The following is a 22,149-nucleotide window of genomic DNA, read 5'->3' on the forward strand; positions in this document are numbered from 1 at the left end:
TATATTAAAGCAATAAACACGAATACTTGAACGAAACAGCGTGGATTACATTGTCCATATATACAATCTACAAGAGTTCAACGTACTCATTATATAAAACAATAAAAAAACGTATTTTAGCATTTTATATTTGTACGTACTTTCTAATTATAGACGTAACAATGATTCTTTCAAAATATAACTTCACGATCGCTTGAAACATATTATCATTATTTACTGTTAAATTTCGTCTTTGAAACAATAGCGACAGAATAATGTCTTTGTAGGTAGGTGGTGCGTGCCCGTCTGGGTAGGTACTATAGTCCTCCTCATCGATTTCGATGACGGCGACCCTAGAAATTAATTGTTATTTCTAGCATGGGCCCTAATGTGGCTCGCTAGACCAAATTTCGATACACTCATCAGATATTCTACCGCCAAGCAGAAATAATTAATATTGTTATGTTCCGGTTAGAATGATGAGTGTAACTACAGGCACAAGGGACATATCATCTTATTTCCCGTAGTTGTTGTCGCACTGGTGATGTAAGGAATCGTTAATATTTCTGGCGTCGCCAATGTCGGTGTGCGGTGGTGACCAACATAAAGTGGCCACCTGCCCGTCTGCCTCCCTCTTTTATAAAAAACGTTATATTAAATTCATAAGTGAAATGAGATTACATTAAACTATGTCAATTGAAATCCGATGTACATCGGATGTTAATGGTATAAGCCCGGCAGTAAGACATTTACAGCCTTTACTTTAACAAAAAAGGTAAGTAAGCACTCAGCGCCATGGACACCGGCGAGCCCCACATACTGGTCCCGTGGAGGAAACAAGTAATGCGTTTTTCCAGCAATAAAAAGGAGGAGGAGAGGAGGAAACCAATTCATCTACACCTGGTGGTATGGCTTTGTGCAGGCCCGTCTGGGTAGGTACCACCCACTCATCAGATATTCTACCGCAAAACAGCAGTACTTGGTATTGTTGTGTTCCGGTTTGAAGGGTGAGTGAGCCAGTGTAATTACACGCACAAGGGACACAACATCTCAGTTCCCAAGGTTGGTGGCGCATCGGCAATGTAAGGAATGGTTATTACTTTTTACATCACCGATGTCTATGGGTGGTGGTGACCACTTAGCATCAGATGTCCCATTTGCTCGTCCGCCTGCCAATAACATAGAAAAAAAATCTAACAAAGTGATACTTTATCGCAATCGAATCGTTATTCTACTAAGAAAATGATTTAATTGCGGTTCGGTCAAAGTTCGATCGGAATATAATCTGATACAAATCGTTAAAATTATAAATTATTATTATATTAATATATCATATTAAATTATATCGAATTGTATTCCAGCTGAGGTTTATTTATGTGAGGAATCCAATCGGGAACGTTTCGTAACCGCAATTAATTAGGAGAATTCGTCCCCAGGTCGAAATACATACATTATACATGTAAAGATTCGAATTAGGGGAAAGTTCGATACATAAATATAGAAGCTTAAAATTAACTCCCTACCTTTTTCTTTAAATAACAACTTTGTTATTTACAACTAATGCTCGAGCAAAAATTAAATTACATAGTTAATTAATAATGGTTGCTACTTTCACTTACTCAACAATCGTCTTCTTATATATATTTTAATTAATTTTCTACATAATTTTATGATATAATATACAGTTTCATATCTCACTGTACAATCAATATAAAACAAAACAAACATTTCGTAACTATCTATTACATGCAACTTGCAAGGGCTCGCCCCAGAAGCACCCATCCTTACGACTATGCAACATCTTGTTATAAAAAAAGTAGCGAAAATAGACTTTATGTCAAGGCGTTAGAGTCTTATATTGATGTTAACATTTGATGTTATAAATAAACAATGGGAACGAGAAATGGTAACAGTCCATATGAGCACGCAATTGGATTCGCACTAATAAATATAGTATATCCACATAATGCAATAACACCGGACATTCGTTTCGCGGTTTAATAAATAAAAAAAAAAAATTAGCAATAAAAAAAAAAAAAAAAAAAAAATTACATGTATGCATCATAAAAAGAAAAAGTACTGAGATTCTTGTCCGTTCTTTTCGGTAGAATCTACATTTCGAACCGGTGATAGTTTTAAATTTAATTTATCTTGTTAAATTATAACTCAAAAAAACCTATTTGAATATGTTTTATTTATTTGCATCTCCAACAGTTGTACGTGACACATTCAAAACAAGCTTGACTTTAATTTAAAAGTAACTATGCACAACCGATTACAAAAAGAGGCAGCAAATAAATAAATAAATAAATGAAATAAGTAATATTTAAATAAAAAACAAAAACAAAATTTAGTAACTAATTAAATTATTATTATTATTTTTTTACAATAACAGAAATTCGAATTGAAATATTATAAGCAAAATAACCACAACAACACAAAGAAGAAAATGACAAAAGTGAACTAAGTATACAATACATGCTTATCCCTTAAAATGATTTCTTCCAACACATAAAAGGAGGAAAAAGGAAATAAAAGGAAGACATGTATAATTGGATAAAAAAATCATATATATATTATTAGTTACATAGCTTTTCAAATAGACTTAAATATTCTCCCTTTCTCTCATCAAGATAATTCGAATCGAATCGACAGACGATATCTAAATTATAAAGTAATCGGTAAATAAATATATTTTATAAAAATGTCCCGAATATATAATAATGTATACTCACGCTTCTCTATATGGAATGATTTATATTAACTATTCTAGAAAATGTTGTTCGCTGAAATAAACCAAAAATGGTAACAGCTTGTTTGAAATTGAATTTAATGTTGTATTTATGATAAATGTATTTTATGTAATAATTAAATAATCATTTAGACGAGTATAACAATAACATTCACTTATAAGAGAAAAAGAAAGGACTTTTCTTAGTAAGTGACGTCGTGTTCGTCATGTCAAATCTTTCTGATGTTCGTTTACTCGTACACGTACTAGATGGCGCTGTACGTAGTTAAATCGCGCTAACGTTGTGCTCTCACGAAACATTAAGACCTTACGCTACAAACTTGAATCTTTGTCTATGTGGCTTGGTGACCACTTACCATCAGAAATTTTTGTGGCGCAATATTTATATATATAGCGCCGTATAATAAACTGTTAATATTTAGTCTCCTTCCAAAATAAAATTTAAAATTATATTTTAGATATGTACTTATAAATAATATAAGCCGATCTCTCAGCACAGTTGAGACTTTAAAAATTATTATTATTAGGGTCCGTTCACACAGACCGGCTCGGAGAGGAGAGCAGATTTTTATCACGTTGGAAACAGTGTTTTGAGTGATTGTAGTAAAGTTTATTTTTGCATTTGCACCTTTTTTGTCATTAAAAATGCCTGAACGCGCTTCGTGTGAAGTAATAAAAGGAGCCGACCGGCTCCGCTTGCGTGCTCTTTCTCGCTCGCACCCGCTTTCAGATCTCTTCCAGCCGGTCGATGTGAAATAGTTGGCGGCTCCGCTCCGGCCAATTCCAAGCGTATACGACCCGGTCTGTGTGAAAAGAAAAAAGCAGGCCGATGCTCTCCGAGCCGGTCTGTGTGAACGGACCCTAATTACATTATTTTTAAATTATAAATACATTTTATAATAATAAATGAACCATTCAAGTATATACGTGTATATTTTCAGTATTTCGGAAACGGCTTTAAGGATTTGGCTCAAATTTAGTATTTATATAAGGTTCTGCTTAAATTAATCTATATATAAGGTGTGTATTTATAACTAAGTAACTAATAAAGCCATGCGCAGTTTGGTCGCCCGAGGTACTTTTAATTAAACTTAAAAATAAACTGTCATAAATAAATAAAATTATATTAATACGAGGAGTGGAACTTGTAGTATTAATACCGCGTGCATAAACGTGTGAGATTTTTGGCATAGTCATTTTATATGTAGAAGAAGTGCAAAAAGCTAAAATTTATAAATAATGTGTATTGCAAATATATTATTATTTTTAAATAATTAAGCATTCGTAGTTTACGTTCATATTACTAATGTCAAACCACAATATTATGTAAAACTTAAAACATATATATGTTAGCAACAAACCCGATTTCCTGGGCTAAGCTAGTACATCCTGACACGCGTAAGCTAAGCCGACAAAAAGATAAATTTCATATTAAACATTATATATAAAATGATTAAGACATATGGAATTGGAAATTTGTTGTAAATTACGTTTTTCGTAATCGCCGCCTTTTAACCTTAGATTTCTAAAGGAGGCAATAATTTTATTGTTTGAAGCGGATATTGTACAGCCAATGTTAAGTGATAAAAAATGCATTTTTAATACGTTAAAATGTTCTTAAGAATTGTAAAAAAAAAACACATTTTAACCGAAACTTTCAAATATTTAAGCGCATCATGACTACCCTTAATACAATTTCAGGGAATTCTATTCTTTATACACATTGATATAAAAACGTTTGTCACATAAACTATTTTTTTTCGAATGCATCTACACAAAAATGTTCTTTATTTAAGTTAAATATAAAATCGAAATTCGTTTAATATTCATGAAGTATAAAACTTTCTAGCATACAGCAAAATGAGCTCTATTGTTATGTAACATAAAAGCTATATTTGGTGTAAGGTGGTATTTAACTACGATGAGATCGGCATAAATGGCACAGCCATAATACTTAACTTAGAAATTCCTAATGACTGTGAGTCATCACGGATCACACCGGCGATTATAAAACGTTTCCATTGCACGTGACGTTCAGTCATATTCAATCGAATTTCAAGTTGACTGTTTATTCTTTGACAAAATTATGCTTGTAAGGTTATTTTTTAAATAAATTTCATACAAAATATCCTTTAATAATATATAAACAATTTTTTATTTTCATATTTAACACATTTTTTTTATCAACTTCAATTTAATGGTGGGACGGGAAAGCTTACACCAAATATTTTCCTGAGTAACTAACAACACTAACGGAACATTAAACTATAATTTACGAAAAAAAAAGTCTTCAGTAGAAAAAATAAATAAATTGAAATAATTTATGTATAAAAACGATTACATTTTCTCAATCTCGAAAACTCAACCGCAATTCACGCACCGAGCTCATATAGTTTTATATGAGCTTGAATAATTGCTTAGAATTAAAAACAATGTTATATTGTTTGTTTAAATAGCAAATCGGAAGAGATTTTTCGTTTATCTATAAAATCTGGATATTTTCCTGCAATATGATATTAATTATTTTCGTAAAACAGCGTGCGTGAAATGGTATTAATTAAACGACACATACATGAAAAATATTATCATAATTCAATAGAAAGTTTGTATTATAATATCCTGGGACATTATTCACACACGGCCATCTGATCCCAAATTAAACAGAGCATGTACTATGGAAACCAGACAACTGATATACTACATATACTACTTTTCTTTTGTAAATACATACTTATATAGATAATTACACCCAGATTCTGGACAAACAGACATGTTCATGCACACAAATGTCTGTCCTGGGTGGGAATCAAAAACACAACCGTTTTTTTTTTTAATTTTTATTTAAGAGGGTCATCGAGTGTTCATGCCACTCCTATAGGAATAAAACACAACCTTCGGCGTGAAAGGCAAGTATCTACCAACCTCGCCAACCAGCTCGTCAAATATACTGGACAGCACTTGTTTGTAAATACGACTGTCATGGAAAACAAAAGATACAATTAATTATATCAAGTAATATAATGAACATGTAACAATAAATACATTATTTCCCTTATGTGACGTCGGGTCAGATATGCCTTCTCATCGGATTACGAGAGTGAAGGAATTTAGAGTGTATCAATGTTTGCCCACACACTTGTACATTATAATATCTCCTGGGCAGTGAGCTAATCTCTCTTGAGATTGGCCGCCGTGGCCGAGATCGGTCAGGAGGACATATTTCTTTGCAAATGTTACTGGACCTCGTAAAAACCTTTCGATTTATTTAAAAAATATTTGGCAGGAAGTTGGTACACAGATATTCTTTAAATATTATCTTGTCATCTTATTATATGTTGCCATGGAAACGGTGCTTTGCTAACAATTTCGTAACGTTGCGTGTTTTGATGTATGCCACAACTACAGCTTGCAAAGAGCACGCGCGTATAAAATGAAAAAAAAATCGTAACAATTCGCCCACAATCACGAACAATGTCGAAATGATAACGCAATATGCTTCATGAATTATTCTTAAATACGACTAATTACTGCCTTTGTCTAAATTACATTTCGCTAGTAAAAACTAAGAAAGCGACAAAGTAAAATTCGATAAATAATAAATAAAAGGTTCTATGAGACAAAAACGTTTATTGTAAAATATGTTATGTTTATATATACTTAAGGAAGTTTTTAATATTATTTTTTTTATGCTTAATACGCTTTGATTTTATATTTAATACTCTACAATACAATAGTCGTAATATAAATAAGAAAAATACGAGAGATTTGATTATTTTATTTTTATTCGTATAAAATTATAAATGGAAACCAAAGTTGATATGTTAATATATTTATTTAAGATATATTAGCCGTTTTGTTAGATACTCAAAATGATTCTTGAATAGATGTGTATATACAACTCATATACAAAAGAATTATTTAATGTTATATAATGTTTTTGTAACAAAAATTTAGTATACAATACAAAAACATTTTACAAGTCTAAAATACGATAAAAGATCTTTCTTTATGTGTAATTTAATTCAGTTTTATTATAATTTAAAAATGTACTTTTTAACGGAGGCTATAAAGAGACAGAATTTTTATATGTTAATTTGTTATATGGCGCTTATTTATTTATATTGCGCCACAAAAAGTTTTAATGATAAGTGGTCATTGAGCCACATAGACACTACACTGGCTTGTAACGACAGGTTAGTCTTCTATGAAAGCAAAACGTTAGCGCGATTTAACTACGTACAGCGCCATCTAGTATTGTTTATAAAAAGTTTAAACCAACGTGAGCAAAATTTTACAAGCTTTTATTTAGCTTCAATTTAAGGGTGTATAATCAAATCTTCCAAGTTAAATTTGACCCACTTTCAGATATACATGTACATATTCGATTGAGCTGCATTTTTGCACACACGATTAACTAAATACCGCCAAATTATGATATTGTTAACTCTTTTTTATGGTTTTGGACCTTAATTTTTTGTCTTTGTTTCTTTTAGGTGAATAAAGTTATTTATTATTATTATTTTTAAATCCAATACAGCGGGTGCAACAAAATGGAAATTTATCATTTCCGTAATTACTACTATATGTATATGTATCAAGTGAAAGAGTTCAATCAGCAGAATGCGATAAGCAAAGTGACATTATATTATGACCCTTAAACATAAAAATCAAATCAATATATACTTTGTACAAGTAGGCATTTACAAGCACATAGCATCGTCATCTTAAATATTTATACTAAAGGTAAATCTACTACCGGTTCGTAATGTAGATTCTACTAAACTAAACTCGGTAGTTATTCTTTTGTTTGAAAGGCCCTTCTCTACTTTTTTGATTGCAAATACAAACCTAAGTCGATCAACTACAATAACATTTATATGACGGCGGAGGGCCATCACCACAGTTATAGTTCATGGTTTTCTTTTGTGGGCGTCTATCGGTGGGTGACGAAGGATCAAGAAAACACACTTGTACAATCAACCACAGTATAATGACTCAGTAACACAGTTTAAGTAGGTGACCGGAATGCGCGATGGTTCTGTGACCGCACGCGCCGAACGCTCGGAGAGTAGTCCTGTCCGACGTTCCCCTTTGGCGCATGCTTACACAAACTCCATCGAGTGCCGCTACGTGGCGCTGGCGTTCCGGAAACGATTCCATAACGTAGTCTCGAACGTATACCACTAGATGGCGTAGACCGAAATAATTCACCCGGTTGCGACATATATATAATATACTGCCTCAAAAAGACTTACAAGTACTAACTCTACGCTTTTTTACTATCTTTACACTTGCGTTGAGTTATTTACCTTATTAATTAAAAATAAAAAAATAACACACGATTTAAATTTATTAATTCATAAAGTTAAATATATGTTTTTAATTTTACTTATTCTTTTAATTACAATAAATAATGTTTAAAAAATATATTTATTTAAAGAGTAGTCCAATATTTTTCTTTACTGAAACCTGGGTAGGCCTATGACAAATGATCCAGAAGGTATCCTTTACAAATCATTAGCATTGCAAGAAATATTAGCTCCTCTTACGACCGACAAAGCGCTGGCAAACATTTAATTCAACTACTGCTACTGAGAACTACTCGAACGAAGAAGCAAAAAATGATTGAATTGAGCAACGAATGAACCTATTGGGCCTTGAACCGAAACTAGGAATCTGCGCCTTTTTAAGCTACACCTAAGAGGTTAATATGTTAATGTTATATGAGCACATAAGCCCAACGAAACTAAAAGCAATAAAACTATTTAAATTCGCGAATAATGAATCGATCAAAACATAATTCTCGTTGCAAACACTTAACTCAAACTAAGTACTAACTTACAAGCACTTATTTTACAGTCATTGCCTTTTAAGCGTGTTTCTCAAAATGTAACATATGGAGAGGAAATATCAATGAAAATAAAAACCAACATTTTAAGCGCATCTTGGTAATTATGTATATTTACTAGAAAGTACAAAATTTCGACAATTTCATTTAATCATAAAACAAAACAACAAAATATTCAACGTGTTTTAATTACAGCCTGCTTAAAACCTAATTTGTGTTGCAAATTTCTTAAGTATATATACAGGTACAGTGAGAAAAATCACACCGTTAAAATGTATGACGATGCGAATTAAATTAATTAACTTTCAATAATAACGTTATTTGCCTACATTTACGCCCTTTCTAAATGTATTAATCAATATATCTCTTTTTATAATCAGAAATTTTACATTAGATAAAATTGTGGGTGAGTTTATGCAACTAGAAACGACGGCACACCCAATCGAGCTAAAATGTTTCATACTCTTCTGAAACTTACTGATAATACCTCGTATTTATTTTAAGTAATTAAATAAATCTTTTAACAGAAAGTTTCCGAATAAAAATGATAAGAAAATGGTCGAATTAAAACTAATCAAGCGTGAAATTAATATTCGTTGATTTCCATGCAGAATAAATAATAAATCAGTTTTATTCACTAAGGTTTCTTGCCGGTTCGTCTCGGTAGAATTAGAATTCCCAACCGTATTTAGCTTGTAAAAGGTTGCTATATATATGTGTATTGACTTGGACTTCATATTGTCTAAAATTGACAAATTTAGAAACCCTGAGCAAATCACTTAATACAACAATTTTCTCAACGCGGAACATCCTCCATCTTATTTTGCTTCGTTGTTACCAGAAACCTTAACGCGAGTTTTAAGAACGTCAGATCAAAGTGACAAGTTAAATCGTTTAAACGATGCGCGAGCGCAGAATATGAACAAAAACAATTACTATTACACTTATACCAGATGTCATGTAACCATATCAGAAAAATTAATTTGACGCGTTTTTTTTTTTGGTTGACATTTAAGATGGACAAAATCGCGATCACGATGACTTTACTGGTAGTTGAGCTTTGTGCAGAACGATCTGGATGAATACCATTTGCTCACCATTTATTTTATTGCAAAACAGCAATATTTATTTCACGAAGTATTTATTTCACTTATAAGGGTGTGCATAGACACACAAACATTGGATACATGCTTGGCGGCATATTGATGACGTAAAGTATAGTAATAGATAGTACTTACGAGTGTTGTTAGAAAAGATAACCTTATTTATCGGCAAGTAATAGGTTTTCTCTTCTACCTTCCAAAAAATAATTTGTAAAAATCCATATAAAACTAGACCAAATGCCGTTAACATAATTAAAACCAGAAGCCAAGGTAAATGGAACATATAAAGCTATATCTCAAGGCAAATGGGAACATATATACGTAGTGTAGTATGACTGCCTTGTTGGTCTATTGGCAACGTGCAAGGCCGCAGAATCGGAGGTCCTGCTAATAAGGAGTTTTTGAGTTTTTCTGTCGAAAATGCTCAGTAGCAGCGGAGTCTGGAAGTTGGAAGAGTGTGCACTCCCGCGCCTCGGAAAGCATGTAAAGCCGTTGGTCCTGAACTTGAACCCTTTTCGGTCGTCTCGGATTGTCGTCCCATCGGATTATGAGAGTTACGGAATAGAGAGTGCACCTGTGTTTGCGCACACACTTGTGCACTATAATATGTTCTGCGCAGTTGGCTAACTTGTCTCACTTGAGATAGGCCGCTGTGGCAGAAATACATTATCGAAACAACATTGATCCAACCGATAAAGAAGACTTCAGTGGCATACATGCGTATGAAAGAAGTATATTTATATACATATATAATATAAAGTAGTTAATGAACAGAAAATAGTTTATACGCCAATTAATCTGATATGATGAATATTTAATTAAATATTTACTTAAAACAACAAATATCTATTTTTATTTTTAAATTAATTATGAGCAAAGAAAAATTAACGATTAAGTAAATTAAATTATGTTCCATGAAATCGAGAAAATGCAAATCCTTTTTTGTTTTTTTTTTTGTTGTCTTTTTTTTGTTATTAATGTAATTATGTACTTACACCGTCGACCTTAATTCACTGAAAAGTCCAATTAAAATTTCATTAAAGATAAAAATCAGTTATTCTACTGAATTATAAGTCGGTGTTCAGCGCGAGTCAACATTTTTGAAAATTAAAAATTATACTATCCCCCACATAATTGCGTTTAGAACGCGTAACGAAATAATATAAGCGAAGTGTATACAATCCTCATTGCATTTGAGACGGCGCGGCAGACGTGCTCCGACCAAGAAAATCTTAATCTGTTTTTTTTTTTTAATAATATTTAACAAAAAGGTTTTATACTTAAGCTTCAAACACGTTGCGTCCAAGTGATAGTGTGTCCATCGTTGAAAGTTTGGCGTGTAACTTGATATTTGATTACAAAGGTGAATATACTTTTTTATTGTTTTGTGTTACAGTGTTTATTTGATTATTTAGGTAAGATTCATAAGATATATTGATCACAGGTTTAAACGTAAGAATCCTTTAAAAACTGGAAATGATAAACTCCTTAAAATAAAATTTATTTGATTTAAAGAAAAACCATACTTGTCGCTTACTTCATTTTACGTTTAATTATTAAAATACAATCATTAATAATAATAAAATAAGAAACATTTTTTAAATGAAATTGGATAAAAAATGCTTCGACATTCAAATATCATAATAAAAAGATATTAAAGATAAATTATAAAAACCGATGCCTTACATAAATAGAGTAACGAACGGATTCAATACAAAATAAACCTACTGTCTACCATACAAGAAACGTTACGGATTCCTACGTGAAAAGACTGAAGGAAATCAATTATTTTTTTATTGGCGTAGATACGTGACAGAATTGATATAGTGAGTCACTTTCCGGCCATTGGCCCGGCGGAGAAACTGCATGAGATACCAGTTATGTGAATAATTATACTATACAGTTGCATTAACGATTGAGCTGAGCATATAATTGCATTATATGCATATATTAACTAAATTCATGCATACAAAATATACAGAATTTTTTACAAAAATATGACAATTAGAAAGCGCTTGGAAGTGATTCTATTTTTAAACAGTTTTAAAAAAATTACAGGTTGACATATTAATTTTTTTTTATTGTAAACGCGTGTCTGTGATTGTATGAAATCAGCCAGGGAAAAACTCACGGGTGTTTTTAGATACAATTGTTTCTATAATTAGCATTACACATCGTGCATAGATGTATATATGAAAAAGTTGTTGACAATGACAATTTAAAATATAAGAAACAATTTCGGCTTATATAATAATAAATCTTACGAGAGTTTAAAGTCTTGTTGTCAAGGAAAGCGTCCTAATTCCAGCGACGTTCCGCAAATCGCTGGAAGTTACATCCGATTTTCTCTAAGTCGTAACGATATTGAATCCCAAATTTTCTCGTTTGGACTAAGTCGTATATACACTACGGTGTTATAAATGAAATTCTACGAAAATCTTATAATTAATGCAGGTAGAAGACAATGTTATTATTGTAGACAGTTAATTATGACCAATTTATATAATTGAATAATCGCGATCCGTAATAGAGATGAATCGATTATAAATAGACTGGTTGGATACCATCCAGACCCGCTGAGGAAACTATAATCCCACCATCCAACGATGAAGGTGTCGTTGCCGTATGTCGAATGGAAACTTTAACATTATTTTCATACGATTAAGCACTAAATTGTCAGCAATTCGCACTCTTAAAATTTAGATTATTTTGCTGCCTGGAAATAAAAAAAGATGCAGGCTCATTATGTTCCACTGTGTTCTGTCGACGTATAGAGCCTTAAATCTAATAAAAAAAAACTCAAGAATATACGGCTTAGGCTTCGCTAGACGAATAATAGTCAACTGAGATATTTCGTATCTTAACTGTAAATGTTAACATTTATAAATTTGTCTTGTAATGGATGCCAAGCTTTGTGTAAGCACGTTTGGTTAGGTTCCAGTTACATATTCTACCTCCAAACATCAACAATAACTATGCTCATAAGAGATTAGCCAAAAAAGTGCGCAAATACAGGTGTACTACCAATTTCCTTGCCTCGCAACCTCAAGATCTGCAGCCTTACAAGTCCCCAGACCGAGTCAGCAGAATATAAAACTAATAAAACAAAGAATGAATCATTTCCTTTGCAACGGCACACCGCGCCGTTACTTATTTATTACACATATTAAATAGTATTTCTTAGAAACGATGTCTGAAAGTAACGAGAGAAACTTAAAAATTATAATTCAATTAATGTAATTTAAATAAATATAAATAATAATTATGATATTGTGTCCAGCAGTAGTTAAGAAGTGGCTTATAAACGTTATAACAATTTATTTTAATGATCCACTTTCACATCGAATCGTTGTATTATAAAAACAAATTATATTGGCATTGTTTCTGGGTTTTCATATTACATTATTTTCTTAGTAGTAACGGTAAATTTGTATACATTGGTACCGTTTCAGAGTTATGTTTCAGACATTATTATTATATTAATTATTGTTAAATATTGGCGCAAGAGACATAATATCTCAGTTCCTAGAGTTGATAACACACAGGCGATACCTGGAATTAATATTTACACTAGCAAAGTCTATGGGTGACTCACTACTAGATGGCCAATTTGTTCATTTCCCTTCGTATTTAACCAAAAAATTGTCTCCGTTATGTTGTAATTAAAGCGTAACATTCAATTGCATTCTTCGCGTTCTTAACCGATGCATTTGAATGTTATGCTTTAATGTCGAGATGGCCTAGTGGTTAGAACGCGTGAATCTTAACCGATGATCGTGGGTTCAACCCCGGGAAGCACCACTGAATTTTCATGTGCTTAATTTGTGTTTATAATTCATCTCGTGCTTGACAGTGAAGGAAAACATCGTGAGGGAACCTGCATGTGTCTAATTTCATTGAAATTATGCCACATGTCTATTCTACCAACCCGTACTGGAGCAGCGTGGTGGAATAAGCTCCAAACCTTCTCCTCAAAAGGGAGAGGATGCCTTAGCCCAGCAGGCATTAACAGGCTGTTACTGTTACTTGTTCTGTATTCAAATGCAAATGTAAATTTTATCCTCATCTCGTCATGTAAAATTTTCACATAGAAACTGAAGATAATTCGTCCAACGTCTATACCACAAGACGACGTGCGTGATGTGCAAAAAAGTGTATTAGCGGGATAGTGGTATATACCATTAGCGTAGCCAGGTTTTCATTATAGAGGCTTGAATAATATCATACTTTTACCGGTACATACTTTTATTTTTAATTTCACATAAGTTCTTAACTAACATACCTACCAAAACCTATATAGCTGAAACCAAAAAAATTATGCCTTTCTTAGCGCTTCTTAAAGATTAACTTAATATTGCTTTGTTCTAACGGTCAGCTTATTCAAATAATTATTTTATATTTATAGTAATTATGAAAATTTGTTTAATCTTTTATTATTCGTAAAAGCAGATACTTATTACTGAATTATTTTCAATAGTGTCATCAGAATAGTATTTAATAAATCAGTTGCTCAGTTGTTAAATTTTAATAAAACTATATTTATTTTATTAAAATTAAGATATTTAAAAACAAGTATCTAATATTACATAATTATCTAGATTTCAATTATAAGAATTTCAATTATTTGAAGAAATTCTTAGTCTATAAATAAGATATATATATATATATATATATATATCTTAATTTATGACATAATATTTCGCTCAGACAATAGCTCGAAACAATTATCTTATCAGACAAACATATATAATATGAGTAATATTTTGCATTAATTCATTTTAATCACGGCTATGTTAGAGCGCTATCTAGCGATCTGTCGAAGAAACACTTTCTTCTATAAAACCGTGTCGCCATGCTTGTTATGATGTAAGCCAATTACACTAGAGGGCTCTGGCTAAATGTGATTGATGCACCATTTCTCGTCACCAACGTACTACTAGATTCGGGTTTTCTCTATAAATAATATTTAACAATCTAAATAAAAATTGAATAAAAGCGGTTCACTTGCTTATAGTTGGTAACTATTAATAATTGTTTTAAAAATGAGCCATTAAATATGGCGTCTTAGGTAACAAAAACTCCATAAGCACAATATTAATGTTATCTAATTCAAAAGTAAAAAACCGGTCAAGAAAAACAAACTTATCATTTTCGTTTAGGTTTTATAGGTATATGTACTGTACAGGCTTGCCTTAAATTTCATTAAAATAAAATATAATGGTCTATAATTTCTATACATTTTAAGATTTTGAAACGAAATGTTAACGTTTATAATGTTCTATTTTATTCATTTATTTAGATTAGTATGTCAGGTAGTGTCAAATTTATCTTCTTTAGGCGGAAAATTAGAAATAAGAAATGAACAAAACAATTGAAATTGTAACTCGTCCAGTACATTAGGAGAAAATAGTCTGTGACAAACGAACAGAGTTACAAACAACAGTAACATTATAACGGTTCTTTTTGTCCAGCCCTAAAAAGATTTAGGATTAAAAATGAAAAAGATGATTCAAACGTATGTACACATAGTTATCCAAATATAAATTACACAAATAAATCCGTAATTTCCCAAATCACCGATCTTCTGCATCCAGCTTAGATAATTATAAGCCGACCACAAAATATCTTTGTTCGCTATTTACATCAGTTATTCTATTACAGTAATTGTTTGCGTATCAGAGCGCTTCTCGGCCTCGTGACCGAAAGCATTTCTTAACTGTGAAAGTCGTCTGAAAAGGTGTTTTTGCACGAATGTTCCGGTACATAAATCGCGAATTTTGTTTTTTGAGAAAGTGGGCAAATCGTTTCGGGTTAGCGTGATTTAGACCGTGGTTTATAAACGTTAAAATGTTGATAATGATGGATGATTATGACCACGGAACGTTAATGCTGCGGTTGAGGTGGATAAAAATACACACAGTCATCAACTGCTTTACTTGCAATACATAATTAGCTACCGATTCAAGTATTATTTCTTCAAAGTATGTCATTAGTGTATGCCTCAATAACAAAGGCTTATTCAAAAAAATAATAAGTTTTTTAATCAACAACAACAATAAACAAAGTTTCTTAATTAAACAAATAAATCAATTCAAAAATTGCCTTAATATATTCTTAAAATAAACGCTTAAAATAACTTTTGATTCGATATTAATATCGTATGTGTTTACATATACTTTTTAAACATGGCGGAATTCAAAAACTAGTAACTGAATACCCTAATTTCCAATACATTTTTTTAAATTTATTTTATGCTATAGGATATTTAATTTATTATTTATTTGAGTTCTAAGAAATAGATTTGGTTTTTCAAATTACAATAAGGCCATCCATATATATAAGCGATATATATAAGCCATTATACATAAAATTATTATCATCGGTTAGTGAACTTGTTTACTGCTGACTCAATGGTTAAAGATTTTCCGCATGGTTATGGCTTTGTTAAAGCTCATGTAAGTTATTTCTCACACTGAGCATTTTTCCTTCGCCTATCTGTATTAATAAAATATAATATAAATAAACAAACACTATAAAAACTAAAAAACACTTTTTTCAGAACCAGAATCCAGAATGACTCTAGAACAACCAACTGGTGAAATGTGGCAGAAGATCCGCGAGGAGTTGAACGAGAACCCTGACACAAAGGGGCAGGACCTCGCCCACATCAAGGAATGGCTGAAGAAGGAACCTCATCTACCTGATGAGTTTGGTAAGCAATACATTTTATGTATTACAATGTTAACGTGTAAAATACTAATCTTCAGTCATAGGTCTTCTGAGTTTAGGTCACCACCAAAAATATATTTATTTCATAAAGAAATTTCCATAGTTATTATTTGGTAAAGGAAAGCTTATCTAATCCAGTGGTTTCCGTATTTTTTCAGATGACCAACGTATCATGACCTTCCTCAGAGGCTGCAAGTTCTCCCTTGAGAAATGCAAACGTAAACTGGACATGTACTTCACCATGAGATCAGCGGTTCCAGAATTCTTCACTGACCGAGACATCACTCGCCCCGAGCTACAGGAAATAATTAAGATTGTGTAAGGAAATCAATTCGTGCGTTATAAAATTGTATCGTCAGTAACGATATACCTACTCATATTTCAATCGTATAGCGTCATGACAACTAAATGTCTAACGAATTAAAGCGTAAACTTTTGTAATAAACGATGCGTTTTGTCTAATGAGGCTGTATTGCATATCACATTTTTGATCCCAAATTATAAATTGGTTGAAAAATTAAAAAAGCTATTTTATAAGAACCACCCTAAAACTAACTGCATAATACCAACGTGAAATATCAGAAAGTAATATTATATGACTACATTAAGTGTAATGTTGCTAGAGTAAAGCTAACTTGAATAAAATTTATTTGATTTGATTTGATATTATGTAAAGTAATGTTTTTTTTTTGGATACTTACATCATTATACAAGTGTTTGAATTTTATTATATTTATTTAGCCAAATGCCGCCTATGCCTGGTCTTACTCCTGATGGTCGTCGAGTCATCCTTATGAGAGGTATATAAATTTATTTAATACCTTTATATTAAAAGCTCGATTAAGTATGTTCGTACAGTATAATTAATTTGAAGGATACCATAAGATAAATCAGATGAGGAAATGAAAAGAAACCGTTCAAAATAAATGAAAGCGCTTAACTACACTGGCCTCCAAAAAAATCGACCCACCTACATTTTTTGTAAAAAAGCTATCGTATGGTTTTAAACTACCACATATTTATATTTTTAAGATTGATAATGAAAAAATGCATTAGTAGGATTGTACAAAAACAGAAATAGTGCGCAAAAAATAGGTTTTTAGGTAAATATGTGACAAAACACGAAAACAAAATTTTACGCAATTTTATTTTTTTGTGTACAAAACGATTATGCCGTTTGTTTTTAAATTTGGGTGCCTAAATCTTACTTTAATAGGGAGTGTTTCTTCCTCTTGACCTAATCACTGCCTGCATACGCCTATTAAGTGACCTGATTAGCTTTTTAATGTCTTCCTGTGGGGTCCGTTGCCATTCTTCAGTTAGGGCAGCTTCCAGTTGATTAAGGGTTTCTGGAATTGGATTTCGTGCTCGAACCGTACGTTTTAGCTGGTCCCAGAGGTGCTCTATCGGGTTTAAGTCCGGACTATTGGCTGGCCACTGCATAACTGGAATTTCGACTTCCCTGAGATAGTCTTTAACAATTCTAGCGACGTGAGGTCGTGCGTTGTCGTGCATAAGTTGGAAATTATCCCCAATATATCCAGCGCAAGGCATCACATGAGGCTCCAGAATGTCCGTTTTGTAAGTTTCAGCATTAACAGCACGATTACGGAAAAAAACCAGCTCTGTGCGTCCCGTCAAAGAAATACCTCCCCAAAACATAGTAGAGCCACCACCAAATCGGACTGTTTCTCGAATGCAACACTGAGAGTAGCGTTCTCCTGGCCTTCGCATGACGTTACGTCTTCCATCAGAGCCTACTAGAGACATTCGGCTTTCATCACTGAACAATACTGTCTCCCATTAGTCCAGTGTCCAATCGACATGCTGCCTAGCAAATTGTAGTCTTGCTTGTCGATGGGATGCTGTGAGTTTTGGTCCTGTTGCTGGCTTGTGAGAGGTTAAGTTTTGCTCTCGAAGTCTTTTTCTTACAGTATTTTCACTCACAGACACTCCACGACTTTCTCGGAGTCTACCTTGAACGTCAACAGCCGAAAGATGTCGGTTTCTTAAAGACGTCAAACCAATAAAACGGTCATCGGTCGGGTTCGTGACACGCCCCCTGCCAGATCCTGGTCTCCGGCGATACTCCCCAGTCTCCAAGTAGCGTTTGTACACACTTCGCACCGCTGAACGACTTAATTTTAGTGTTCTAGCCACATTTCGCTGACTTAACCCCTCATGAATAAGAGCTACGACTTGAGCAGCTTCTGCTTCAGTAGTATCCATTTTTTATGTTTAAACTTATTAAAATTATTGTTTCAACAAAGTTTCATACACTTAATCAATAATAAACATCGAACCGAGATGACTCCGCGTTAAGAACTGGAAATAAACTAACCATGCACTTTGTGCACAAAGTAACGTTTTCTTATCAATACTTTAAAAATATTCCAAATATCCTCAATAACACTTACAACTCCTCCAAATCAATATCAAGTGGGTAATAAAATGTTAAATGTATGTCCCATAAGTAAAACAATCCACCTAGATCGTCGCATAGTTAAGATAACAACTTTGTAAGTAAAAAAATACGGGTGGGTCGATTTTTTTGGCGGCCAGTGTATTAAAATTCAATTTGATTTTGTATTAATTGAATGTTAATTAAACGAAATATCTGTTTTTATGTTCAAGGTGTTGAAAAGGATGTTCAGACACCAAACGTAGCAAACGCCTTCAAACTGGCCCTAATGTTAGGCGATGTGAGACTTAATGAAGAAAAGGAAGGTGTTGCTGGTGATATTTATATCTTGGACGCATCTGTGGCTACACCCAACCACTTCGCCAAATTCACGCCAACGTTGGTGAAGAAATTCTTAGTGTGTGTACAGGTAAGAATGTATATTTTAATTTATGATTTTGATGATGTGATTTTTAGAAACAATTATTATTAGAATTACGAAATTCAAAATAAAACCTCACCTTTCAATTTATATAAAAACAATACGGTATTTATAAATTGTCACACAAATTTATATTAGCTTAGCATTCAAATAACATAAATATTTAAAAGTAACAATTAATAAATCGAAAATGTTTTGACATTGGTTACTGATATGAATGGAGGGTATCCATTCGTAACTGATGGTTAACGCGTTAATTAGGCTATTGTTATATTTATAAGCGTAATTTTCTCTGTGAGTCATTTTGTGAATCTTTTGAGAAAATAAATGTCTAAAACCATAATTTCATTGTCTGGAAGAGGTTGCTATGTCGCGATAAAGCCGCCAAAGTTGTATCAATGTGTTATGTGATTTTTTTTCCTTGTTTTGTACAATAAAGTAAATTATATTTGTCTATATTTCAACAGGAAGCATACCCAGTAAAGTTAAAGCAAGTGCACGTCATCAACATATCGCCGCTGGTAGACAAGATTGTGAACTTTGTCAAGCCTTTCCTCAAAGAAAAGATCAGAGAAAGGGTAATGATTTTAACATGTCTTCAATATAAACATACATAAACAGTTGCTTGCAGTTAAATACTTAATCAAAGTTCAACTTATATATCTCCAAGCCTTGCAATAAGTACGTAGCTTGTGGTCGTGTTCATTACTTTAATATTATATTAAAAAAAGCCTCAATGTCTCACCTAAGCCTCTTTTCTACTCGGCATAACTTGTACTTACTAGAATATAAATATTAGTTAATATAGTAAATATTTGGTTTCAACTTCTTGGGTTCCATCAGGACCTAGCCATCCATGCGTGACTTTCTTACCTAGTCCTATTTTGGCATACTTTTGTAACTGTTTTATTACTACGTTTAAAGTAAAAAAAAAAGAAAAATTGAAAAAAAATGGGTGGTCTTTACTGTAATACTATATACTCCATTATAACCCGTTCTAGTTGAATATCAAATACAACTATTTCTGAATTTTACTAATAGATTATTGTTACAACATAACCTAACCAACTTCTTACTCCATATGCCTTACTGATATTTTTACCCATGTATGATACTAATTGATTTTAAAAATTATTTTACAGATCTTCATCCACAGTGACGTCAACGATTTGTACAAGCATGTGCCCCAGGATATGCTTCCTAGTGAATATGGTGGCAAAGCTGGTCCTATGAATGACCTTCATGGTAAACATTTTTTTTTATACGAACGACATATAAATAAAGAATGTTATTTGCAATTTACTTTTATCGGGAATCTAATATTTTTATTCTTTCCCTAACTTTGTGTTAAGTTCAACTAAAAGGGTCGCTAATAAGCCCAATGTTAACCATCGCTTATATTGCCAATGCGCCACCAACTTCGTAACTAAGATTTTATGTCCCTTTTGCCTGTAATTACACTGACTCACTGATCCTTCAAACCAGAACACAACAATACCAAGTACTGCTATTTTGCGGTAGAATATCTGATGAGTGGGTGGTACCTACCCAGACGAGATTGCACAAAGCAATACCACCAGTAAAATGGATACATGAATTAAATTCAATACATGCATGATTTTATTTAATACGAGATGCTTTTGGACATAAGTGAAGCACATGAAAGCTCTTCTAGCCATTTCAGGTCGATACTAATAAATATTTCAATTTCAGATGCCTGGGTCAAGAAGCTAGAAGAATACAAAGGCTGGTTCGCTGACCAAGAACAGTACAAAGCAGATGAGGCTCTTAGACCAGGAAAGCCTACTAACTACGACGAACTCTTTGGAATAGATGGATCTTTCCGTCAATTAGTCATAGATTAGAAGGAAAAAGTATATTATGGAGTTTAGTATCCAGAATTAATTGAACGTATTCCAAATAATTGAAAATTTTTATTTACCTGCTGGGCATTGACCCTTGTTAGAAAGAGGTCGTTATATGATACGTAGACTTAAATGCTGCTAGTAAAAATCGATATATTTGATCAAAAGAAAAAACTATTGTTGTCCCTTTTTACCTCTAATATTGCATGTTTAGGTTTTATCAAAAAAATTAAAAAGTTTCGAAGTAAATTACAAATAGTTCAATTAATTAAAACGACTCCATGCATAATTCTTTCTCCAAATAATATCCATTCAAGTTAAGTTGCCTCCTGTAGTTCACTAAGTTGCGTAATCAGACTGTCAATTTTAACTTGTCTGGGTTATATAGCGTCTTTTTACTATCGCACTTCTGTATTTGCATTTGATATTTGACAAAATGCTATGATATCAACCAAAGTAGATTGCTCATTATTTTTTATTGTTATATTGTCATGTTTATCGAATTACTAAATAAAGTATTATTAATATATATATATTTTTTTTATTACTTTTTCTTATAACATCCAAGTAATCTAAGTTAATCAGCCACGCTTATGATAAAATTAAAATATTTGCCAGCAATATATAAAGCCGACTCTACATTCGTCGATATATCGCAGCCGCGAACTTTAGCTGCAGTTCACGCGTGGTCTACACTTGCAACTCTCTATCAACAATTGCGTTTCACGGCTTACGATCGCGAATTTAGAGCGGTCATTACATAATAATTTTCTTCGGTCGTTACATAATGATTTAGTTAAGATTTGTCATTATCACTAAAAAGGTTGTAAAACTAAATTGGTTATAAAATAGATGTGATGTGATCAATACAAATTGAAGTGTATTTCTATGTTGCCTCTTTTCAAGATAATATGGCTATTTGCGAGATATCAAAACCAAAATAATCATTTTTTTATTTTTTTCTGTCTGTCTGTTTGACCGGACTAATCCTTGTAACGGCTATAAATTACAAATTAAATTTTAAATTTTT

General features: G+C 32.4%; 1 protein-coding gene across 1 annotated transcript; it reads left to right on the forward strand.

The window, feature by feature from the left end:
* Positions 1–10,887: 10,887 nt before the first annotated feature.
* On the forward strand, positions 10,888–21,609 carry LOC126775466 (alpha-tocopherol transfer protein-like). Its single transcript, XM_050497437.1, has 8 exons — positions 10,888–11,045; positions 16,242–16,394; positions 16,570–16,729; positions 17,153–17,211; positions 19,046–19,242; positions 19,722–19,832; positions 20,397–20,499; positions 20,968–21,609. Exons 2-8 carry the CDS (start codon positions 16,256–16,258, stop codon positions 21,117–21,119), a joined length of 921 nt encoding a protein of 306 aa, XP_050353394.1. The 5' UTR covers positions 10,888–11,045; positions 16,242–16,255; the 3' UTR covers positions 21,120–21,609.
* Positions 21,610–22,149: the final 540 nt, after the last annotated feature.

This window comes from Nymphalis io, chromosome 18 (genome assembly GCF_905147045.1).
Source record: "Nymphalis io chromosome 18, ilAglIoxx1.1, whole genome shotgun sequence".
Lineage (NCBI taxonomy): Eukaryota > Metazoa > Arthropoda > Insecta > Lepidoptera > Nymphalidae > Nymphalis > Nymphalis io.